Raw genomic sequence first — 19,396 nt, 5'->3', positions numbered from 1 at the left:
AGGGAAGCCAGTGATTCAGTTATCACCCTGCCTGGAAATCACAGCCTCTGGATGGGGAGGGAGCCTGCTCCAAGACAGTACCCTACCAGAGTGGGAAACATCCAGGACTGAGACCAGGACCAGCTCCGTGAAAAGGGGCACCTGAGCTGGCACCAGCTTCTCCGTGTGGGAAGTGCCTTGTGTTATCCAAGGGCCCACATCCTTCTCTCAGAAAGCAGGCACACTTGTTCCTCACCTGTCCCTCCACCTCCGACCCTCCTTCCCATTAGCTCGGGTGCCCAGGAGGACTCCAAAGCTTTGAGCGGCTGCATCAAAAGAGGGATATTAACTCTCAACCTTCAATCCTGTAAAGAGCAAGGCTCCTGGGATGCCTGCACCTTGGGAAGAACAACCCGAGCCAACCATTACTGGTATGTCTGATCCTCTCAACCACGCAGAAGAGAGACTGTATCCTTATTCTTGTTTGCACAGAGAGGCAAGGCCACTGGCTCTGAGCCACAGAGCGATGGAACCCAAACGTAACCCTAAAGCCTCACCAAGTGGTTGTGGGTGTTTGTTCCTTTAACAATGTGAAATGGTTTGAGTTTACAGCATCTTTCCTCCCTGACTGGCCAGGCTCCTAGAACACTCTAGTTTTGATGTTTCTCTTATCCTGGGTCAACCCAGGGATGGTCAGACATTACCCTGTTGGCGAGATGAAGAAACTGAGGCAAGAACCTTGACAGTCCTGTAATTTTTGCCTCTGGGATCTTCTCTATGTGCCAACAGTGGATAATCAGAGCAGAGTTACACACACACACACACACACACACACACACACGAGTGTACACACATGCACAGGCACATGAGGCACACAAAGAGGCACACACAGGCACGTGAGCACACACTCATGGGCACGTGAACACACTCAGGAGTGCACACCCATCACACATGCACAGGTGCACAGATGCACACAGGTGCACAAGTGCACACACACATGCACACATGAGTGTATACACATGCACGGGCGCACAGGTCCATGTACACGCATACAGGCATAGGAACATGCACACATGCACAGATGTGTGTGCTCACATACACAAGGGTATAGGAGCTCACACACATTCACAGGCATATGAACACACACACACACACACCTTTTCCCTCTGCAGGGCCCCATCCTGCAGCAGACTCACACTGAAGGTTCTCACCCTGGGCTTCAAGCCTCGATGCAAGGAGGAAGAGGAGGAGGAGGCCTTACTCTCTGCTTCCACCTGGTCTTCCCTTTCCATTGAGAGCCTCCCCACCCTCTTCCCTGTCCTCATCCAGAACAGGAACTCCCACCCCCAGGCCAATCTCTCAAGGTGTGCACCACGGACTTCCCATCCCAACTTTCTTTTCTTCCTCAAATTCATGGAGATCCTCCTGCCTCAGCCTTCTGGATTGCAGGTGCCAGCTATGTTCCAAACTCCTTTCCTCTCTGATTCCCTGAATTCTTGTGACCCGGAGGCACCAAAGCAGGTCTGACCATGAGCATAAATATAATCCTTCTCTCCAGGCTGGGACATATGCACACACACACACACACACACATTACTATATATATAGTCCACATCGTAGATGGCAGGGGATGTGCAAAGAGGGTGCCACCCCTATTTTTTCAGCCAACACTGGGTCTTTTGCTGGGAGCTGGCAGGTGAGCTCCCTCCTCTCTTGATGGTCTCCTAGGCCGAGTGGACTTTGCTTCTCTCTGCTAAGGCAGTCTCCCCCCTTTTCCATGCCCTCTAAAGGTGCTACTAGGGCTAGCTGCTGAGCGTGCTGTGCTGAGGCTGCCCGCTGCAGCCGCCTGGGTACTGAGCCCTGCACACCAGCAGGCTGCTGGCTACAAATTGCTGATTTTTAAGAAACAAACCTGAGCTGGTTTCCGGGGGCCGTTTCAGCTCATGGCTGCAGCCTCTCTCGATGAATCGCTTCCCCTCGGGGTGTTCCTGATGACTGTGTGTGTGCTGTGTGGGCTCTGTCTTACTGGATCTCTCCTAAACCTGAACAACATAAAAATAAAAATAACTGGCCCTTGACATTTAACGCGTGTTGTGTTTTCCTGGTGGCTTGTTTTGGAAGCTCACTCTGTTTCCTTTCCCCTGGTCCTCCACTTCAGTCCTAATTTCTCTGGGATCCCCCCTTCCCAAACTCCTCTTGTATCCTCACCTCTCTGTGGTGATAAGCATCTCCCTGCTCCCCAGAAATTCTCTCTGGTGGCTCAGACTCTTTCTGGCTCTGACACACACACACACACCCTTCTCTCCATCTAAGTGCAATTGCTCAGGCAGCTAGAATTAAAATGTTTGCAGATAGTTTGGGGTGTCTGAAGGGGGGGGGAGAAAGCTGCCTAGGAACCTAGCCTTCCTGGAGTAGCAGGATCCGGGAACGCTCCGGACTGTCTCTTTGGGAAGAGCTGTAAATTCCGGGACTGTAGTACCATCAAATATTTCACTGAAGGACGTCATGGAAAATGACGCTTTGGGGTATAAGGGCCACTGGGAAGAAGCAAGTTCAGGCTTTGGCACTGAGTGCTGACCCTCTTTTTTTGTTTGTTTGTTTTTGTTTTGTTTTGTTTTGTTTTGTTTTGTTTTTGGAGACATCGAGACAGGGTTTCTCTGTATAGCCCTGGCTGTCCTGGAACTAACTCACTTTGTAGATCAGGCTGGCCGCAAACTCTGAAATCCGCCTGCCTCTGCCTTCCGAGTGCTGCGATTAAAGGTGTGCGCCACCACGCCCGCTGACCCTTATTTACTTGTTTAGACAGCATCCTGTAGCCCAGGCCACCCTTAAACTCAATGTGTAGCTCAGAATGGCCTTGAATTTCTGATCCTCCTGTCTCTACCTCCCAAGCGACAGGGTTACAGGCTTGTAACAAGCCTGATTTATCTGGTTCTGAGTATGGAACCCAGGGCTCTGTGCATGCTTGGCAAGTGACTTTTTTGTTTTTGTTTGGAAGATTTTGTTTTGTACACCTGTTGCTTGTTTGGGTTTTTGCCAATTGTGTCACATCCACAGCACAATTTATTAGTTTATTTTTTAAAACTAAATTATTAACCTCTTCTGGGTTAAGTGACTGTCTGTCGGAAATACAGGTTTTAGATGCTGACAGTGACCCGCAGCTGGCAGGTCTCGTGCACGAGGTGAGCCCTCTGCTCCCCCCACCTCCTTCCACTGACAGCAAGTCCCCGTACTTTGGCTAGGCAGAACACCCAGCCCGTCCTTACTTTAAAGTGCACCCCAATACAAGTAGCTGCCTCAAGCCTTGTTTCAAGGGTACCCCAACCTACACCCCCTGACAGAAATCCGCCCACAGCGCTCTCAACGCCGCCATTTTTTCCTGAGGCCTGCGGAGTTACGATAGTCTACCTTCTGGGCACATATTTAGAACACTCCAGAACATTCCGCCTGTTACACACAGTCCCCACCACATTTCTCCAGTGTGCATAAAAGCAGCTCCGCTCTGCAGGTGTAATTACACCTCACAATCCCGTATTGCTCGTGCATATACAGGGCGTGTCCTTCATGTATGTTTGCTTTTTAATCTGGGGGACAGGGATCTCAGATATCCAAGGCTGGCCCTGAACTTGCTAAACTCAAGGATGACCTTGAACTTCAGCTCCTCCCGACTCCACCTCTGGAATGCTGGGATTACAGATCACCTCGCCTTTCTGTACACACTTTAGTTGGGCAATCTACCAACCAGGCCGGTGGATAGACTGAAGGAGAGTCCTGCCCAGTTTGAATCTTCAAACACTGATTGCACATGAAGCCACCACACCAGCCCCAGGTCCTCCATCCCTGAGCAGGGCTGAAAGCATGGTATTTGTTTGCTAGCCATTCACCCCTCTACATCTCCCTCACTCTACAGTTCCCTTGGCAGTCCGTGGTGCCTGTCCCACCGTGCACTTTGCCCACGAGTTACCTCATCGGGCAAGTGGCACTCTGAATTCTGGTACCCAAAGGCTGAATTGTCCGTATCACCTTCCCTCCCCTCTCCATCCCTGCACTTCGGCCCGCGTCCCCCGCGCTCCCTCTAGATGTCGGGGATGCGCAGTCTCGCGTGGGGTCGGCCCTTGCTAACCGGCAGCAGGGCGGCCGGCCTCGCTGTGGGTGGTCGGCGGCGCCCGCGGCCCGACGGCCGAAGCAGGATCTGGTTCCGCGCTCGGGTTTCGCCGGGCGCGCTTTCGACCGGCGGCTTCACTTAAGCAATTAGCCAGCGCAGATACCTGGGGCCCCGGAGTGGGGGGCGTCCTCCCCGAAATGCGGGCATTCCTGGAGCCAGTGCTAAGCGCAGGGATTTGATTTGAGATGCGGAGGGAGTCTTGTGGATTTTCAGCTGAGAGCAGGTATCACCCTACGGACCCAGGGTCCTGCCTCCCTGAGGCTGCTCCCCCGGGGGACTTTTGTGTGACATTCGTCCTTTTCTGTAGTCCCAGCTCACTGCTGCCACAACCGTGTAAGAAGTGGGTGCTTTCGTTGGAGCCGCGTTTAAAGGGAGAAACTTGGCTCAGTACAAAATGGTCTAGGCAGTGAGCATCCAAATTTGTGAGTGGTCCTACACTGCAATATGAGGGGTAGTGGGTGGGAAGCGGTTCCCGCGGCTCTTAGGAGGGAGGCATGATGACCCTGCTCCTGAAGTCAGTCTCGTCCTAGTTACACAAAATGACCCAGGGCTTGGCTTCCTCCCACCCCCCTCCCGCCCCAGTTTCAGTTGACACTTTATAAAAGCATCGGTTGGAGATAGTTTATGGGGCCAGGAGACTCGTCCAGCAAGGGGAGCCACTGATAGAGCCCTACGACTGAACCTCCGTTTCTCCTCTTTAAAAATGTGGGATTCAAAGAGATCTCAAAGTGTCTATGAGCTGTTTCGAGACACATAGGCAACCCCCCCCCCATTGTTTATAACTGTAGAGGGTCATCCCAGCTATAGGCTCTCAGGGTTCCTACCATCTTGGGTACCCACTTCCATCTCCCTCCTCGGTGGAAAGTGGGAATTCGGGCTGAGCCTCAGGCAGCTGCCCCCCCCCAGCCTCCCCCTCACAGGCGGCCTTAGGAGCTAGGCCTGAAGAATGAAGGGCAAATGGAACTCCAGTTTCCTCCCCTGAAAAGGAAATTTCTCTACAAAATAACCCAAGGAGCCTCTGACAGCGGTCTGTGGGAGTTCGGGAAGGGGGGCAGATCAGGAGGTCACCTATGGGCTAACATCCTTTAACTGGAAAAGAGCTTCATGCCCCCTCGATTTGGAGGCACCCTTGATCTGAGGTCAGAGGCACGGCTGGATTGGGGCAGCATGCAAAATGCAGCCTGTGCCAGCTCAGAAAATGGGCGCCTTCCTCAGCTCACTTCTTGCTAAAGGCCAGCTATGTAGAGACCTTCTGAGAACTTCCCTCCCTGAGGTACAGCCCAGAGTCCTCAGGTCTGGAGTTGCCAGTGGGCAGAGGGAAAAAAACGTAAATAAAAAGAAAATAATGGAGAGGAAAAGAAAGGAGGGGGGGAGAAAACTTGGGGGTGTGGGAATGTGTGGCCTGGGGTGGGAGGGTGCGCTCTGGCCTACAAGGCCCATTCTTGCAATCCTGTGGCTCTGTGTAGGCGAAGGCACAGTTCAGCAGCATGCAGGCTACATGTGGTGCGCCCTTCCAGGGTGGGGCCCCTGAACTGTACTTAAGTCCCCTGAGAAGGCAGATGCCAGTCTGTGGATGGTGCTGAGGGATGCAGTCTAGGCCGACTGTGTGGCGCAGAAGCCGGCTTGCTAGAGCATCTATGTGCACGCATGAACACATAACCACACATAAGCGTTCACGTCCCCTCTTCCGCCCTTTTTATTTAGTTGGACCACAGAGTTCTAAAGTCTGTCCTAGAGAAAGGAACGGGATGGCGACTCTCGCCTCCTGCGAACCCGGTTCTGCCAAAGGAGGCAGCTACAGAGCAGCAACCTAAGTCAGTAAGCCCCCAGACCCTCGCACAGATGTGCCAGGCGCCTCGAAGACGATAAGGCGCCTACCACCTAAGCTGAAGGCGTGGGGGTGGGGAGAAGATGGGGAACCGAGAATCTAAAGAAACTTGAGGCCAGCGGGCTTTGAAGGAGACCCGCAGATATCTCTTCTTGCAGCTCGCGCCAGGGCGCAGTCGCCTAGCTCCAAGGTCCCTCGCACCAACTCGTGTAAAAGTCCCCTTCGTCACCCGCCCTGCCACTAGTTCTCCCCGCGCGCACGCGTGTCTGGGCTGCAGAAGGCCCACACTCACCCGGTTTCGAGCGCGCAGAGTCCACCTGAGATCGTGAGTCGTCCTGCGCCCCGCATCATCTCTCCAAGGCCGCGACCCCGCAGCCAGGGCCGCTCCCTGACGCGCTCCCCGCCTGCGCCACCCGCTTTCCGGAACCCGGCCTGGCGCGCAGCGTCGGAGGCCCCGCGGCGGCGGCAGGCCGAGCCCATAGGGGCATCAGGCCAACTCCCCCCGCGCCCGCGGGCTTCTCTACTCTTATTATTAAAGGATCCCCCGGAACGTGTTTACGTTGAGCCTTGTAAACTTCCTGCCCCGGACTTTGCCATCTCTCAGGAAATCAGAACCTGCGCTTGTAAAAGGGGACACTGGGCCGCGGGGCCAACGAAGCGGATTTCAGAGTTAAGCGTGGGGGGAGGGGGGCTCGAGGAGACTTTGCTCTGTGAATTCAGATCTGAGAGTGGCAGCTTCCCGGGGGACCCTGGGGAACGTGAGTGGGGAGCGCACTGGGTGCAAGCCTGCGCATCTGAGTTGGTGATTAGAGGATTCGCTTGGGGGCATCGTTGTGTGTGCGCTCAGGGAGCGTGTTAATGCACGCGTGTGCGCGCTTTCATGAATGAGTGCACGAAGCCGCCTGCTAGGGAACCTGTGCGGTTCGTGGCACTGCACGACCTGAAGCCACTCTCCGGGTCCCGCTTGCAGCGCTTGGAGACAAAGCGCCCGCTAAGCCGCCTGCGGTTTCGTTTTCCGCCCGCCCGCGCTCAGCTGGGCCAGTGGCTGCAGCGCGGTTGGGCGAGTCCGAGGAGCGCCGGGCGCCGGCGCAGCGCTTCCCAGGGCGGGGAGTGAGGGGAGGCGGTCCCTCTCGGGAACTTACGCCGTCCTGCCCCGGGGGCCGGGAACCCAGTCGCTCTCTGCCCGCGCTGGTCACGACCCAAGGCCTCCGCCACCGCCGCAGCCCAGAGCGCCGGGAAGACCGGGGTCCCGGGCGCCTGTCCAGCCCCGTCATCCGGGCCTAGGAGGCGGGGACCGGCACACCGGGTCCAGGTCGGCAGAGGCGGGACAGGCTTCGCAGTCCGGGGAGCGGGGGTGGAGGGGGGCTGGGGACGCGTGGGGAGGGACCTGGGGTCGGCTTGAGCCCACTGAGTAGCTACGGGGGATCGGACACTGCAGGCTGCGGGGGCGCAAAGGCGTGCACCGGCGGGGGGGGGGGAGTAGGCGGGGGGGGGCGGTGCCGGGTCCGCTGATGCGCGTGGCCTCCCGCAGGGAGGAGGAGGAGAATAGCGCGCCTGGGGAGGGCGGGCTTGCGGGGGAGGCGCGCTCGGGAGCCGCAGTGACGGCAGAGGTGCAGCCGCCCCGCGCAGCCCCCTCCCCTCCCTCCCCTCCTGCTCCTCCTCCTCCTCCCGGCTCGGCAGCGCAGAGCAGCGGCGGCAGCGGCGGCGGCAGCAGCCACCCGATGTCCGCGCCCGACAAGCAGCAGCCGCCGCACGGCGGGGGCACAGGAGGAGGCGGCGGCGCGGGCGGCCAGGCCATGGACCCCGCGGCGGCGGGCCCCACCAAGGCCAAGAAGACCAACGCCGGCGTGCGGCGGCCGGAGAAGCCGCCCTACTCGTACATCGCGCTCATCGTCATGGCCATCCAGAGCTCGCCCAGCAAGCGCCTGACCCTCAGCGAGATCTACCAGTTCCTTCAGGCGCGCTTCCCCTTCTTCCGCGGCGCCTACCAGGGCTGGAAGAACTCCGTGCGCCACAACCTGTCGCTCAACGAGTGCTTCATCAAACTGCCCAAGGGCCTCGGGCGACCCGGCAAGGGCCACTACTGGACCATCGATCCGGCTAGCGAGTTTATGTTCGAGGAGGGCTCGTTCCGCCGGCGGCCTCGCGGCTTCCGAAGGAAATGCCAGGCGCTCAAGCCTGTGTACAGCATGGTGAACGGGCTGGGCTTCAACCACCTCCCCGACACCTACGGCTTCCAGGGCTCCGGAGGCCTCTCGTGCGCGCCCAACAGCCTGGCGCTGGAGGGCGGCTTGGGCATGATGAATGGTCATTTGGCTGGCAACGTGGACGGCATGGCTTTGCCCAGCCACTCGGTGCCACACCTGCCCTCCAACGGCGGCCACTCGTACATGGGCGGCTGCGGTGGCTCTGCGGCCGGGGAGTACCCGCACCACGACAGCTCGGTGCCCGCTTCACCGCTGCTGCCGGCTGGCGCTGGCGGAGTCATGGAGCCGCACGCTGTTTACTCCAGCTCTGCAGCAGCCTGGCCGCCCGCGGCCTCCGCGGCTCTCAACAGCGGGGCCTCCTACATCAAGCAACAGCCTCTGTCCCCTTGCAACCCAGCCGCTAACCCCCTGTCTGGCAGCATCTCCACGCACTCCCTGGAGCAGCCATACTTACACCAAAACAGTCACAACGGGCCGGCAGAACTGCAAGGTGAGTGCAGGGGGCTCCAACCCCAGACCCAAGCCTTGACAGCCACTGTGAACCAATCTTGCTTCTAGAGCATTAGCCCCAATTCTTTGGGTACCAACCGCTCTCTCTGAGGAGCGAACGCAGTTTTGATGCCTCCAGTTCAGGCTGGTCGAGTTTCGTTTCTTGCTTCTCTTTTCTGGCTGCCCCTAGCCTGACCAGGTAGGCCCCATTCACACCAAAAAGACTCAGACCCCAGCACTCTCTTAAGTCCAGGGAACATCTGGGTTCCTTCGCCTCTAGCAAAGGCCCTGTGTTTCTAGCCAGCGGCCTAACCCTGGCCAACAAACCCACCTTTCTGATACTTCCCATGCAAAGAATCTGTGTCAGGCAAGAACGGAAGAGTTAGGCCCAAAGCAAGAGTTAGGCCCAAAGAGGCCTGGACCAAACACTGAGAGGCCCAGCCCAGGTCCTTCAGGAAACCTGGTTTGGTGAGTCTAGGGGCATTTTGTGCAGACGTAAGCTGGGTCCTGTGTGGTGGCCAGGCCTGGAGTTGGGGGTCAGAGTTATAAGCCCCGGTGCTCTTCGTCTTTCAGGATCCAGGTTTCAAGGCCCCTCAGAGCCCACCCCAGACTCCCCCACTGGAAAAGAAGATAGCTTTCAGCCTCCAAGCGTAGTTCTAGAAGGAAAAGTCGGTAGAGGGGGTAGAGGGATAGCCATAAATAAGCTGTCAGGGCCACCCCAGGGAGGCAGACCGGAGGAGAGAGGTGGTTAGCTGGTGGTCCACCTCTCCACGGGGTCACCCCACACACACACCTTATGCCTGTCCTTAAGGGGACTCTTCAGCTGCCTGAACCTTGATGTGGGCTTTGAATTCTGCTGACCCTGCATTGGGCTTCTGGCTCCACCAGGGTGGAAATGGCAACTGCAGAAATCTCAGCTTTCCAGGCTCTGGGGCATCAGAGGCCATGACGGCCTCCTCCTCGGCCTTCCCCTTCCGCATCAAAGAAGTCCTCGGCCAGGCAAGGAGTCCAGACTGGAGAGGCCCAAGCCGCAGGAAGCAACCTCCAGGACTTGGAGTTAGTGACTTAGTCCAGGTCCAGGAAGGCACAGTGAGGGACCGTGAGGGACCACGGAGGACTCAGTAGTCCCCTTTCTCAGTTCAGTTCCTGCCAAGCACTGGGAACCCCAGGAAGGCCAGTTTTACTAGGAAGTGGGGCTAGGAGGAATATGTTGAGCAGGGCTGAGCTGCCCGCTTACACATAACCAAGTTCATTGGGGCTTCTAGGCTGGGTCCTGAACTCATGCCCTGGAAGCTAATGTTTTGCTCCCTCCTTTTGCTGTCGCCCTACCCTACAGGCATCCCTCGGTATCACTCACAGTCTCCCAGCATGTGTGACAGAAAGGAGTTTGTCTTCTCTTTCAATGCCATGGCCTCTTCTTCTATGCATACAACCGGCGGAGGATCTTATTATCACCAGCAGGTCACCTACCAAGACATCAAGCCGTGTGTGATGTGAGGTGAGGCCAGGGGCCCTCCAGCCCAGCCTGGCCGGCCCAGGGACCAGGAGCCCACCGCCACAAACTGCTTTACTCTGGAGGTATAACCCGTCAGCAAGTGAAAAGGGACAGCCCCACCCCTAACGGATTATTTGTAAAGAAAACCCCAACACAGACTGGGAGCAGCGTCTGGTGACTCTACCCTCACTCCCTCACTAATTTCTAAAAAAAAACCGGGGGCCAGGTCAGACTGCAGCTGTCAGTAAATAAATACTTATTTTCAGCCCCACTGAAACCAGCCACGGAGGTGCTGTGTCGGGGGAAGCCAGATACGTGGAAAGAATTCTGCAGAGATCTCTCCGCCCCTTCCACACCAAGGGACAGTTTTTAGAAGCAGGGGCACGTGAGACCAATCATTATCAAATACTTTGATATTTTTTTTGGTTGAGTATTTATCTTTTAGTTTTTAACTTTTTGAAAGAATGTCTTGAAATGCACACATCTCCCTTCCTCCATCTTTTTCCCCACTCCCGGGGAGGAGGATAGGGCCAGGAATGGCCTCCTCTCTCCCAACCTGGGGTCTCCTCTAGCAATCACAGGTGAATCTCTATGGGAATGGCACACACACCTGGAGCCACTGTTTGTCTTTTTAAAAAGGAAACAGTGTCACAGAAGTTGCCCCAGCCTCCAGCCATCCATTTTCTTCGGCCTCCAGTGTCTTTCACCTTGCTTGGAGTTACATTTTGACTTGTTCCCTGGTGTTCTTCTGTCTCTACTGTGACTCTCTGAAAAGAAAGGAACACACTGAGATGTGGGAGTGGAGGGTCCATCTGGCCGGTGTAGTTCAGGCTCGCACTCTGACGCCCGCCCCGCCTGTAGGCAGGCTTGGCCGGTTATTTATTCTGCTTTACCGGTTACCTTACTACTCAAAACACCACGTAGCTCTGCCCTCTCAGTATTAATGGTGTGACTTGGTTGGCAATATTTGCCGTGTAGAGTTGTTGTCATTATTGTGGGGTTTTTTTTTTGTTTTTTTTTTGTTTTTTGTTTTTTTGTTTTTTTTTAGATAACCATTGTAAATTTGAAACGAAGACCAGTCTTGTAAAAAAACAAATTTCCATATGTTTTATATAAATATATATAATATGAGGGACCGTCCCCCCTTTTAGTCTTTTGGCCGCAGAGGTGCGGCATCTGTGACACGTATTTTAAACCTCCTTTCTGCACTGTATAAAGGGACAATCTGAGGGTATTGCTTTTTGTGTATTTTTTTCCTACAAAAAGAACAAAAATAAAAATGTATAACATTTGTACAAGGACTCTAAAACTCTTGTGGCTAGACATCAATCCGAATGGCTGAGTTTTTTTTTTTTTGGGGGGGGGGATAGTAGACTCAACTCATTACCGGTTCAGGATCTTCAGCTCTCTAGGGGGAGGGGGATTAAATCTAGGTGATTCTAAAGTTTGTCTTTCCTACTCAGCCCCCTTCATCCTTTATTTCACGCGGTGGTAGAAGCCGAGTAGGAACAACTTTTCCTTCATTTCTGTCTTTTGAAGATGAGTCCTCCGTTGTCCCTCTAACGGTTCTTTAAACTTGAAAAAATAATCATGCGTTTAAAGAAAAAAAAAAAAAACCTGTAGGCTTTCATCCCAGGGAAAAGCAAGTGTGTGTAAACACGCACACGCAGTCTTTACATACACTTATGCATAATTTTCTGCTACCCTGAACCCAGTGAGCCCTTCATTCCAGGGGCGAGCGAGCCTTGCATTCTGTTGTAGATAGTGAAGCAACTTCAAAGGTTTGCTTGCTTGCTTGCTTGCTTCTTCTTATTTTGTCTACTTGGTTTTTGTTTTTTAATTGCCTGATACCGGTACTTCTGTGGAGGCCTGTAAAACGCAGTCAGGAAGGAACGGAGCATCCGTGGGTGCTCAGGGCTACGCCCACGCTCCTGCCCCGAACATATTTCCCTTTTAAATCGTATTTTTTCCTTCCTCTTCTGGAGACAACGAACAGCCAAGCTCCAGTCTCCCCTGACCACCATCTCCATCACCAGCCGCCCACCTAGGAAAACAAACATAATAAGCTGCATTGTCCGTGCCGCAGTCCTGACCCACCGCAGTGTCTGCGCACCGTGGGGTCGCGCCTCAGAACCTGCTTCTTCTCAGACTTGACATTCTGGACGGGAGGGTAATTTCTCTGGTGCTCTGTTACATCAAAATTATCAATAAACTAGTCCGGGCAATTAATGTCCCCAACTAACAGCTGTCTATAAAACCCAGATAAAGAGGACAGGGAAAAGACGGAGCTGGGGAGGCTGGAGCATTGAGCGGGGGCTGCGGCCTCGCTGCTCTCCGGGTTCCATGTCCTGGAACAGGTTCGAAACCAGGAACCAGCTCTGTCCTCCACAGGCTGAGGCCTCCCTTCGGGGAGGAAAGCAAGTCTAGGGAATAGGTCCTCAGGCACTTGAGCCACTGCCTCAAGCCGGAGTGCCTCCCTTCCCAGGGCAGACTGCGCCCCAGTGAAAACAAGGGGAGCACGGAGGCAGCCCCCGGGGCGCTATGGCTCCTGATCCCGGGATCGGATCCGTGTCCTGGTGGTGGTGGCGGCGGCGGACCCCGGATTCCGGCTCACTACCAGGCTCTTGTGCGGATTTCAGTGGGATTTCCCAGCTCCCCGACATCAGGGCCAGCTGGGTGGAAGGCACCCAGAGTCGCCCCGGCAGAACTGGCCAGGACCCAGGGGATGGGGGCCTGGCTCTGCCTCTCGCCTGATCTGTCGCCCGAGGGTGAGAGGGAAAGTCCGGCCTTCCCCGGAGGAGGGCTGGGCTCCAGGCAAGCCTAGAAGGGCCGGATTCCATGGAAAGATCGCCTAGCAGCGTCCCGAGGTCTCCCTCCGCCGCTTTGGTGGCGCCTGGGTTTCTCCAGGGGCCATTTTGGCTTAGGGTCATGCTGAGTGGTAGGGAGCGGCCTCCGCGGTGCCCAAGAAAACATTCAGGCACCTGCAGGTCTCAGGCTTAAACCCAGCAGGAGTGTGACGAAATTGAGTGTGAGTCCTTACTGTCTGCTCTGGGCGCACAGGGAGCGCGTTAAGTTATGGCCAAATGACCCTTGCAGAACCGTCATGACGCATGGCTCTTATGTGAAGCAAAAGGTATGGAGGTTGGCAAGCCGCAGGGAGATACGAAGCTCGGCCCTGTGGGTAAAACACACGGTCCCCTCCACAACCTCCTCCTGCACAAGGGTGCACAATCTCCAAGGCTCAGGCTCTGGGTCTCACAGACCTAGACAGGAAGAACTTCCAGGACACTGAACCCAGGCGGGTCCGACAGCAGCGCCAGAGAGGGCAACAGGGTTTGTGAGCTGTGACGTGCAGGCGCCTGGCCCACAGAGGCGCAGTTGATACACTGTTGTCCTTTCTCTTTGGGATTGAAGGGTCGGGGCAGGGGAGAGTTGGTACTGCACCAAAAAAAAACTGGCTCCCTGTCTGCCAGTCCCCCATCAGTGACTGTGTTCCCTAGGACGGAGTGGAAATACTGACCCGGAGTCCTTGCCCTAAGGCCACCTGGCATTGTGTAAACCAAGCCACCCCTCATCTTTGAATTCCTCTTCTCTGACAATGTTGTTCCAGTGAGATGGTGCTCAGGAGAAAGGGGACATATTTTCCTGGCACCCAGAAGGGACAATGGTGGACTTCAGACTCCTGGGGTTTCTCACTATAAGGATGTGGGGGGTGGGGGGAAACACAGCAAGTAGGAACCACCCCACATTTTCTGGGGCCTCCTCTTGGGAGCTTCCCGTGAGCATCCCAAGAGTGGAAGACAACTGACCAGCAGCTTTGGGCCTGAGACTCCCACACAAACGACCAGACTTTTCTACCACTTGGTCCCAGGATGAGAAAAAAAGGTCACTTTACTTATGCCAGTGGCTCTGTGAGACCCACCACATGGAGGTGGGATGGGAGTCTATTCCAGTCTGTAACTGTCTGAGGGAGAGACAGGGAGGGGAGTCCCCAGCCCTTGGCAGGTCCTCCCCACAGCTTGACAGGAGTCGTGGTAAGGGCTGAAGCGAGAGGTCTTCCTTGGATCAATTCCTGGAGACCCTGCTGAGGTAGCTTGGTCTGGCCTCTGCTGCCCTCTCCTGCCTGTTCTGCCTTCAGTGGCAGCTTGGGAAAAACTGGATGACCAGGGTAACAGGCAGCATTCTGGAAACTTTCTTAGCCCAGCAGCCCAGCCCTCTCCACAGGGGACACCAAAGCCCATCCTCACAACAACCCCTTAGGTGGCTCTCACCCCCCCCCCCACAGCCAAACTCAGAGAGGACAGGGTTATATATAAAGGCCTGGGGCTCAGGCCCTGGGCTTTCTGAGCCCAAAAGCCTTTGATAACCCATTGTCAGCAGGAGGGGAATGTCGAGGGAGTCCGGATCCAGCTCCGCTTTCCCACTGAGCCAGGAAGGGCTACAGCTCCCAGCCAGAGGACTCTGACTTCCCAGAGCCACAGAGACTGCCATTCCTATTTCCCCCCAGGGCTCTCTGCCGGCTCCCTTTCTTCCTCTAGCCATTTGGTACAGTGGAAATAAATGTCAAGCAAAAGTTGACACAGGACCGGAGAAGCTGTGAATGGCAGTAGGGTGTGGCTGCCTAATTCTGTTTCTCAGATGTGGGCTCGCCTTAAAGAGAGGAGGGGGCCTTCTTTCCTGCAAGCACCCTCCCGGGGACTGGGGTCTGCAGTACCAGTCACTGGACTCTGAGCTACCGAAGAGAAGGATGGTGGCTCCCTGGAGCTTTAACAATGAGTTTTATTTCCAGCTTGTATTTCCTGACTTCCCGCCCACTCCTCCCCCCGCCCCCCACTTTCTTTTTTTTTTTTTTGGTTTTTCGAGACAGGGTTTCTCTGTATAGCCCTGGCTGTCCTGGAACTCACTTTGTAGACCAGGCTGGCCTCGAACTCAGAAATCCGCCTGCCTCTGCCTCCCAAGTGCTGGGATTAAAGGCGTGCGCCACCACGCCCGGCCCACTTTCTTCCATGGTTATTGTAACCAGGGTCTCACTCTTAGGATGCCATGTACCATAGATCTCTGCTCCCACCCCTGTGATACTTTTTGGCCTGCTTTGACAGCCCAGAGAGGAATATGATCCAACAGGTAAGGATGACTACGGATGCCCAATCCACCCACACCGAGCACCCGTGGATGCCTGTCATTGGATTCCTCCATAGGGGACAGGTGGGCACAGCCCTGCCATTGCCAATTGCTGTCCACAGTCACCTGGCTGGCCATATAGAAGACACCCACTTTGAGCAAAGCATGATGGGAGGGTGGGCTTACCAAGGTGGGACTGTGTGCATGCTTTGTTGAGACCAGGTGCGGGGTCCTGCCGCTGTTTCTAGTACCTGGAAGGCTCACATGGATCCCCTGAAGGGATGTCACTGGGCTTGGGTCACCTGAGAGAGACAATGGGGTGGAGCAGTCTGAACTGAGCAAGGAGTTAGCCCTTTAAAACTCAGCCATAGTGCCGGCAGGACCATTTCAGTGGTCTGTTTGCCTGGCCAGGGAAGACAGTATGGCCGGGACCCAGCCAGCATTGCTCTAACATAGTTCTGTTGTTCAGTGCCCTTGCGGTGACACAGGACTGGCCTGGGGAAGGACCATATGCTAAACCTCTCTGAGCATCTTATTAAAACTACTGACATCACACCGGGGAGGCAGGGACCCCATGTTCCCTGACTGTCCCGGGTCACAGCCATGTGGAAGAATGCCAGGTTTTTAGATGTCCCTGAAAAAAGGACAACTCGACTTGTCTTTGGGAATGTGTCCTGGAAAGCACGTTCTAGACGGGCACATGATGTCCTGGGTTTCTGTGACAGGGGTGGGGTGGGGTGGGGGGAGCTGACAGGCCTGGGCTCTCACTGGACCCCAGCATTCGCTCCAGTAGTGGGGCTGGGTCAGAGAGATGGGCCTGAGTGTGACCTTCGGCTACACGGGAGGGAGGGCAGGGCAACAGGTAGGCAGAGGGCGGAGGTGCGGAGCGACAGGCCATACTTCCTTGTGGTGTTAATACAGGGAGAGAGCTCAAGGTCAGGCAACCCTTGAAAAGGAGAGGGAACCTCGGAACCTGCCTGAGAAGCTCCGAGACTACCCTGGGAGTTTGTCCCTAGCTATCTCTCACGAGGAGACAGCGCCGCCTGCTGTCCGTTTCTCACAGTTCATGTTAGAACTCCGGAAAGCGGCAGGCATATGTGCCCAGATGAGCGGACCCTATAGAAGGCCCTTGGTTTGGGAGAGTTTAGGGGAAGTTGAATTAATTGTCTTTTCCTAGTCGCACAAACAATAGGGCTTCAGAAAAGTGGAAGGTTGAAGTCACTTCCAGCCCAATCCCAGGCGGCTTTGCGGCCCGTGGACACACATGCTATATGCCCTGCACACGGAGACCCTGTGGCCCCTAGAGAAGCAGGTAACAGATGTGTTGGTTCAGGGCTCCAGTCGGTCCACTGGGTGGAGTTCCTTGCTCCGCCTCCTCCTAACTTTGCTCCCCTCCTGTGGTGCATGGTGGGTGACCTGAGAAGTCTACTGCAAGTCTCAAAAGCGTTAACTGAAGAACTCAGGCACAGAGAGGGTGAGCCGTTGCCTGAGGTCACACAGCTAGAAGACACTGCAAACCGACCCCACCCTTCGGGCGGAGTATGGCTCCGACTTGGAATTCTTCAATCACTAAATGTTCTCTGTGTTCTGACAAGCCACTACGGCTGCCAATTGGCCTGAAGGCCCCTGCTTGTGGCAGGTCAGTGTTCCCCCAGGGAACAGTCTTTTTCCACTCAACAGGGCCAGGCTCCAGGGCTTCAGCCAGTTCTGGCCTGAGACCCTTCTTTGGAAAGCTGCTCCTTCTGGTGGGTTTGTCGGACCTGCAGGTGGGAGCCATGTTAGACCTCCAGGCCGGTGCTTATGGCTTCCAACCACCAAAGTGTGGAGCATCCATCCACTCCACACAGACACACATCGGCTCCCATTTCAACCCTCGAGATTTATGACCCTGACAAAGAAAGGGCTCCATTCACAGGAGACAGCCCTGTTCCTGCAAGAGAGCAGAAGTGCAGGTCCTTACTTAAATCTGCTTGTCTGAACATCTCTGTGGCGGTCCTGGGGTGACCCAGACTCTCTGGGGTTTGGCAGCTTGGTAAGGATAGGGAAGACCTCCAGTGTCCTTGGGACCTCCAGTATGGCCACAGGAGCACCAAAGGGCAGAGTCCAAAGCCTAGAGGTGAGAGGCTTGAACCAAAGGATGCAGGACAGGCCCAGGAGCCTGGGTGACCCCCATGCCCATGCCACAGACCCAAGTCCATGTTTCTTCTGCTGGAGGAAGACTGAAGTTGCTGCACAGGGGAGGGATGGTCTTCTTTCCTGCCGAATGGCCCTGGCTTGATCCTGCTCACTGGGGGTAAAGAGCAACTTGGCTCGGCTTCTGGGACCCAGCTGCCTGAGGAGCCTCAATCGCAATTGTAATGGGGGGGGGGTTGGGGGGTTACGGTGAACCCTCTTCCTATACCCTGTGACTTGCCATTCTTCAGAAGAATACAGGTCTATACCTGATTTATGTGTGCCCATAACCATCTGAGAGGTGAGACTGTAGGATTGATCACCAAGGAAGCAAACATTTGCCCCCAAATTTAGTGGCTTAAGACCATAAGTCATTTTTTATACAGCTGCCTCAGTGGCTCCTTGGGGCTCTTCCGCTTGGCCTGGGATCTCTTCCAAACTGGCACACGGTCCTGGCAGTGCTGGGCACCTGGCCCTCTCCATGGGGGCAGCCCAGCACCATCACTACATGGGACTGGTCTCCAGATGTCAAGCCAAGTATGGTATGACTTTAGCCAGATTTGGGGAGATGGCTTCTGGTGGGAAGGGCTGGAGCATTTCCTAGGAAGTTGCACCAAGCTCCAAAAGGTGCTTCAGGTTCTTGGGACACCTGTCTCCCAATCACCGGAAAAGGGACTTTGGAGTGTGAGGTCCGAGGGCAGCTTCTACTAAAGAGTGCCACTGACTGGGTGTCACCTACACCACAGCCCTTAGATGTGGGTCTAATTGCAGATCTACTTTGTAGAGAGCCTCTGATATTTTGGAAATCTGAAGTTGAATGTGGTGGGAGGCAGAGGCATTCAGATCTCTGTGAGTTTGAGGCCAGCCTGGTCTGTTGAGCAAGTTTCAGAACAGCCAGGGCCACACAGAGAAACCCTTATCTCAAAAAAAAAAAAAAAAAAAAAAAAAAAAAAAAAAAAAAAAAAAACTGAACACAAAAGGAAATCCATAAGTAATAAAATTGATGTTCTCTTTAGTGCATATCTTCTATTTGGGGTGCTAGTCACAGAGCACAGATAAAGGCACTAGAACATAGCTGTCTTTCCTCACTTCTGCTGGGGCTCTGAGGACAGCATCAGGCCCAGGTGCCTGGGATGTGGGGTTGCCGGATAACAGTATCCCAGCTATCCAGGACCCACCATCAGGCCAAGACTGGAAGGAGAGCCTGTGTTGGCTCCTTCTATAAAGACAGAAAACTGCATCTCAGGCCACAGACAACCATCAGGCCTGTGTCTTTAAATGTGTGTTTTCATGGGCCTGGCCATCCAGAGTGCTGGGATGGCCTGTGGGTGCCTAAGGGACAGACACGCTTCCCCAAACGTGATGGCTGGTCTTAAACCAACTTGACACAAACTGGAGTCATTTTTGGAAGAGGGAGCCTCAATTGAGAAATGTCCCCAGTAGGCAGGCGTGTGGGCAAGCTTTTGGTGGATGGCTGACAGGGAGGGCTGTTCCACTCCTACGTTGGCAGTCCTGGGCTCTACAGGAGAGCAGGTTTAGCAAGCTGTGAGGAGGAGTTCTCCTCTATGCTCTCTGCATCAGCTGACTCGCACCCCTGCCCTGACTTCCTTCAAGGACAGACTGTGAGATGGAGAGGTAAGATGCCATGATATGGACAGGCTTTCGGCCATGGCGTTCTATTACGGAACAGAAACCCCAAGACCTATAAAGTGACCCCTTGGCTCAGCAGCCTCTTCTCTAGAGTTCTAGCCTTCAAGCCTCCCCCATCTCGCTCCTCAGAACAATGGTTGCTGTTGCTCTGACCTCTCCTGCTAGGGTACCCTGTCTTCTGTATTGTGTGGCTTCACCATGACAGGCCACAGGACTGGAAAGTATACCTGCAACATCACCTGCAAGTTTGAACCTTGTAACCAAACCTCATATCCAAGCCAGGGCCTAGA

At 55.0% G+C, this 19,396-nt stretch overlaps 1 protein-coding gene across 1 annotated transcript; it reads left to right on the top strand.

Moving 5' to 3' along the window:
• The first annotated feature begins 7,676 nt into the window (after positions 1–7,676).
• On the top strand, positions 7,677–11,450 carry Foxf1 (forkhead box F1). Its single transcript, XM_021170622.2, has 2 exons — positions 7,677–8,669; positions 10,005–11,450. The coding sequence occupies exons 1-2, from the start codon at positions 7,694–7,696 to the stop codon at positions 10,163–10,165; spliced, it is 1,137 nt and encodes a 378-aa protein (XP_021026281.1). The 5' UTR covers positions 7,677–7,693; the 3' UTR covers positions 10,166–11,450.
• Positions 11,451–19,396: the final 7,946 nt, after the last annotated feature.

The sequence above is a fragment of the Mus caroli genome, unplaced genomic scaffold (genome assembly GCF_978045245.1).
Source record: "Mus caroli unplaced genomic scaffold, Mus_caroli_1 scaffold_10, whole genome shotgun sequence".
NCBI classification, from domain to species: domain Eukaryota; kingdom Metazoa; phylum Chordata; class Mammalia; order Rodentia; family Muridae; genus Mus; species Mus caroli.
This window is presented reverse-complemented; position numbering and strand designations above follow the sequence as displayed.

Excerpts from the sequence above, each read along its gene's own strand:
- Foxf1 (XM_021170622.2), top strand. The coding sequence starts at position 7,694 with ATGTCCGCGCCCGACAAGCAGCAGCCGCCGCACGGCGGGGGCACAGGA. Across the intron at positions 8,670-10,004 it reads CGGGCCGGCAGAACTGCAAG|GCATCCCTCGGTATCACTCA; the intron begins GTGAGTGCAGGG and ends CCTACCCTACAG.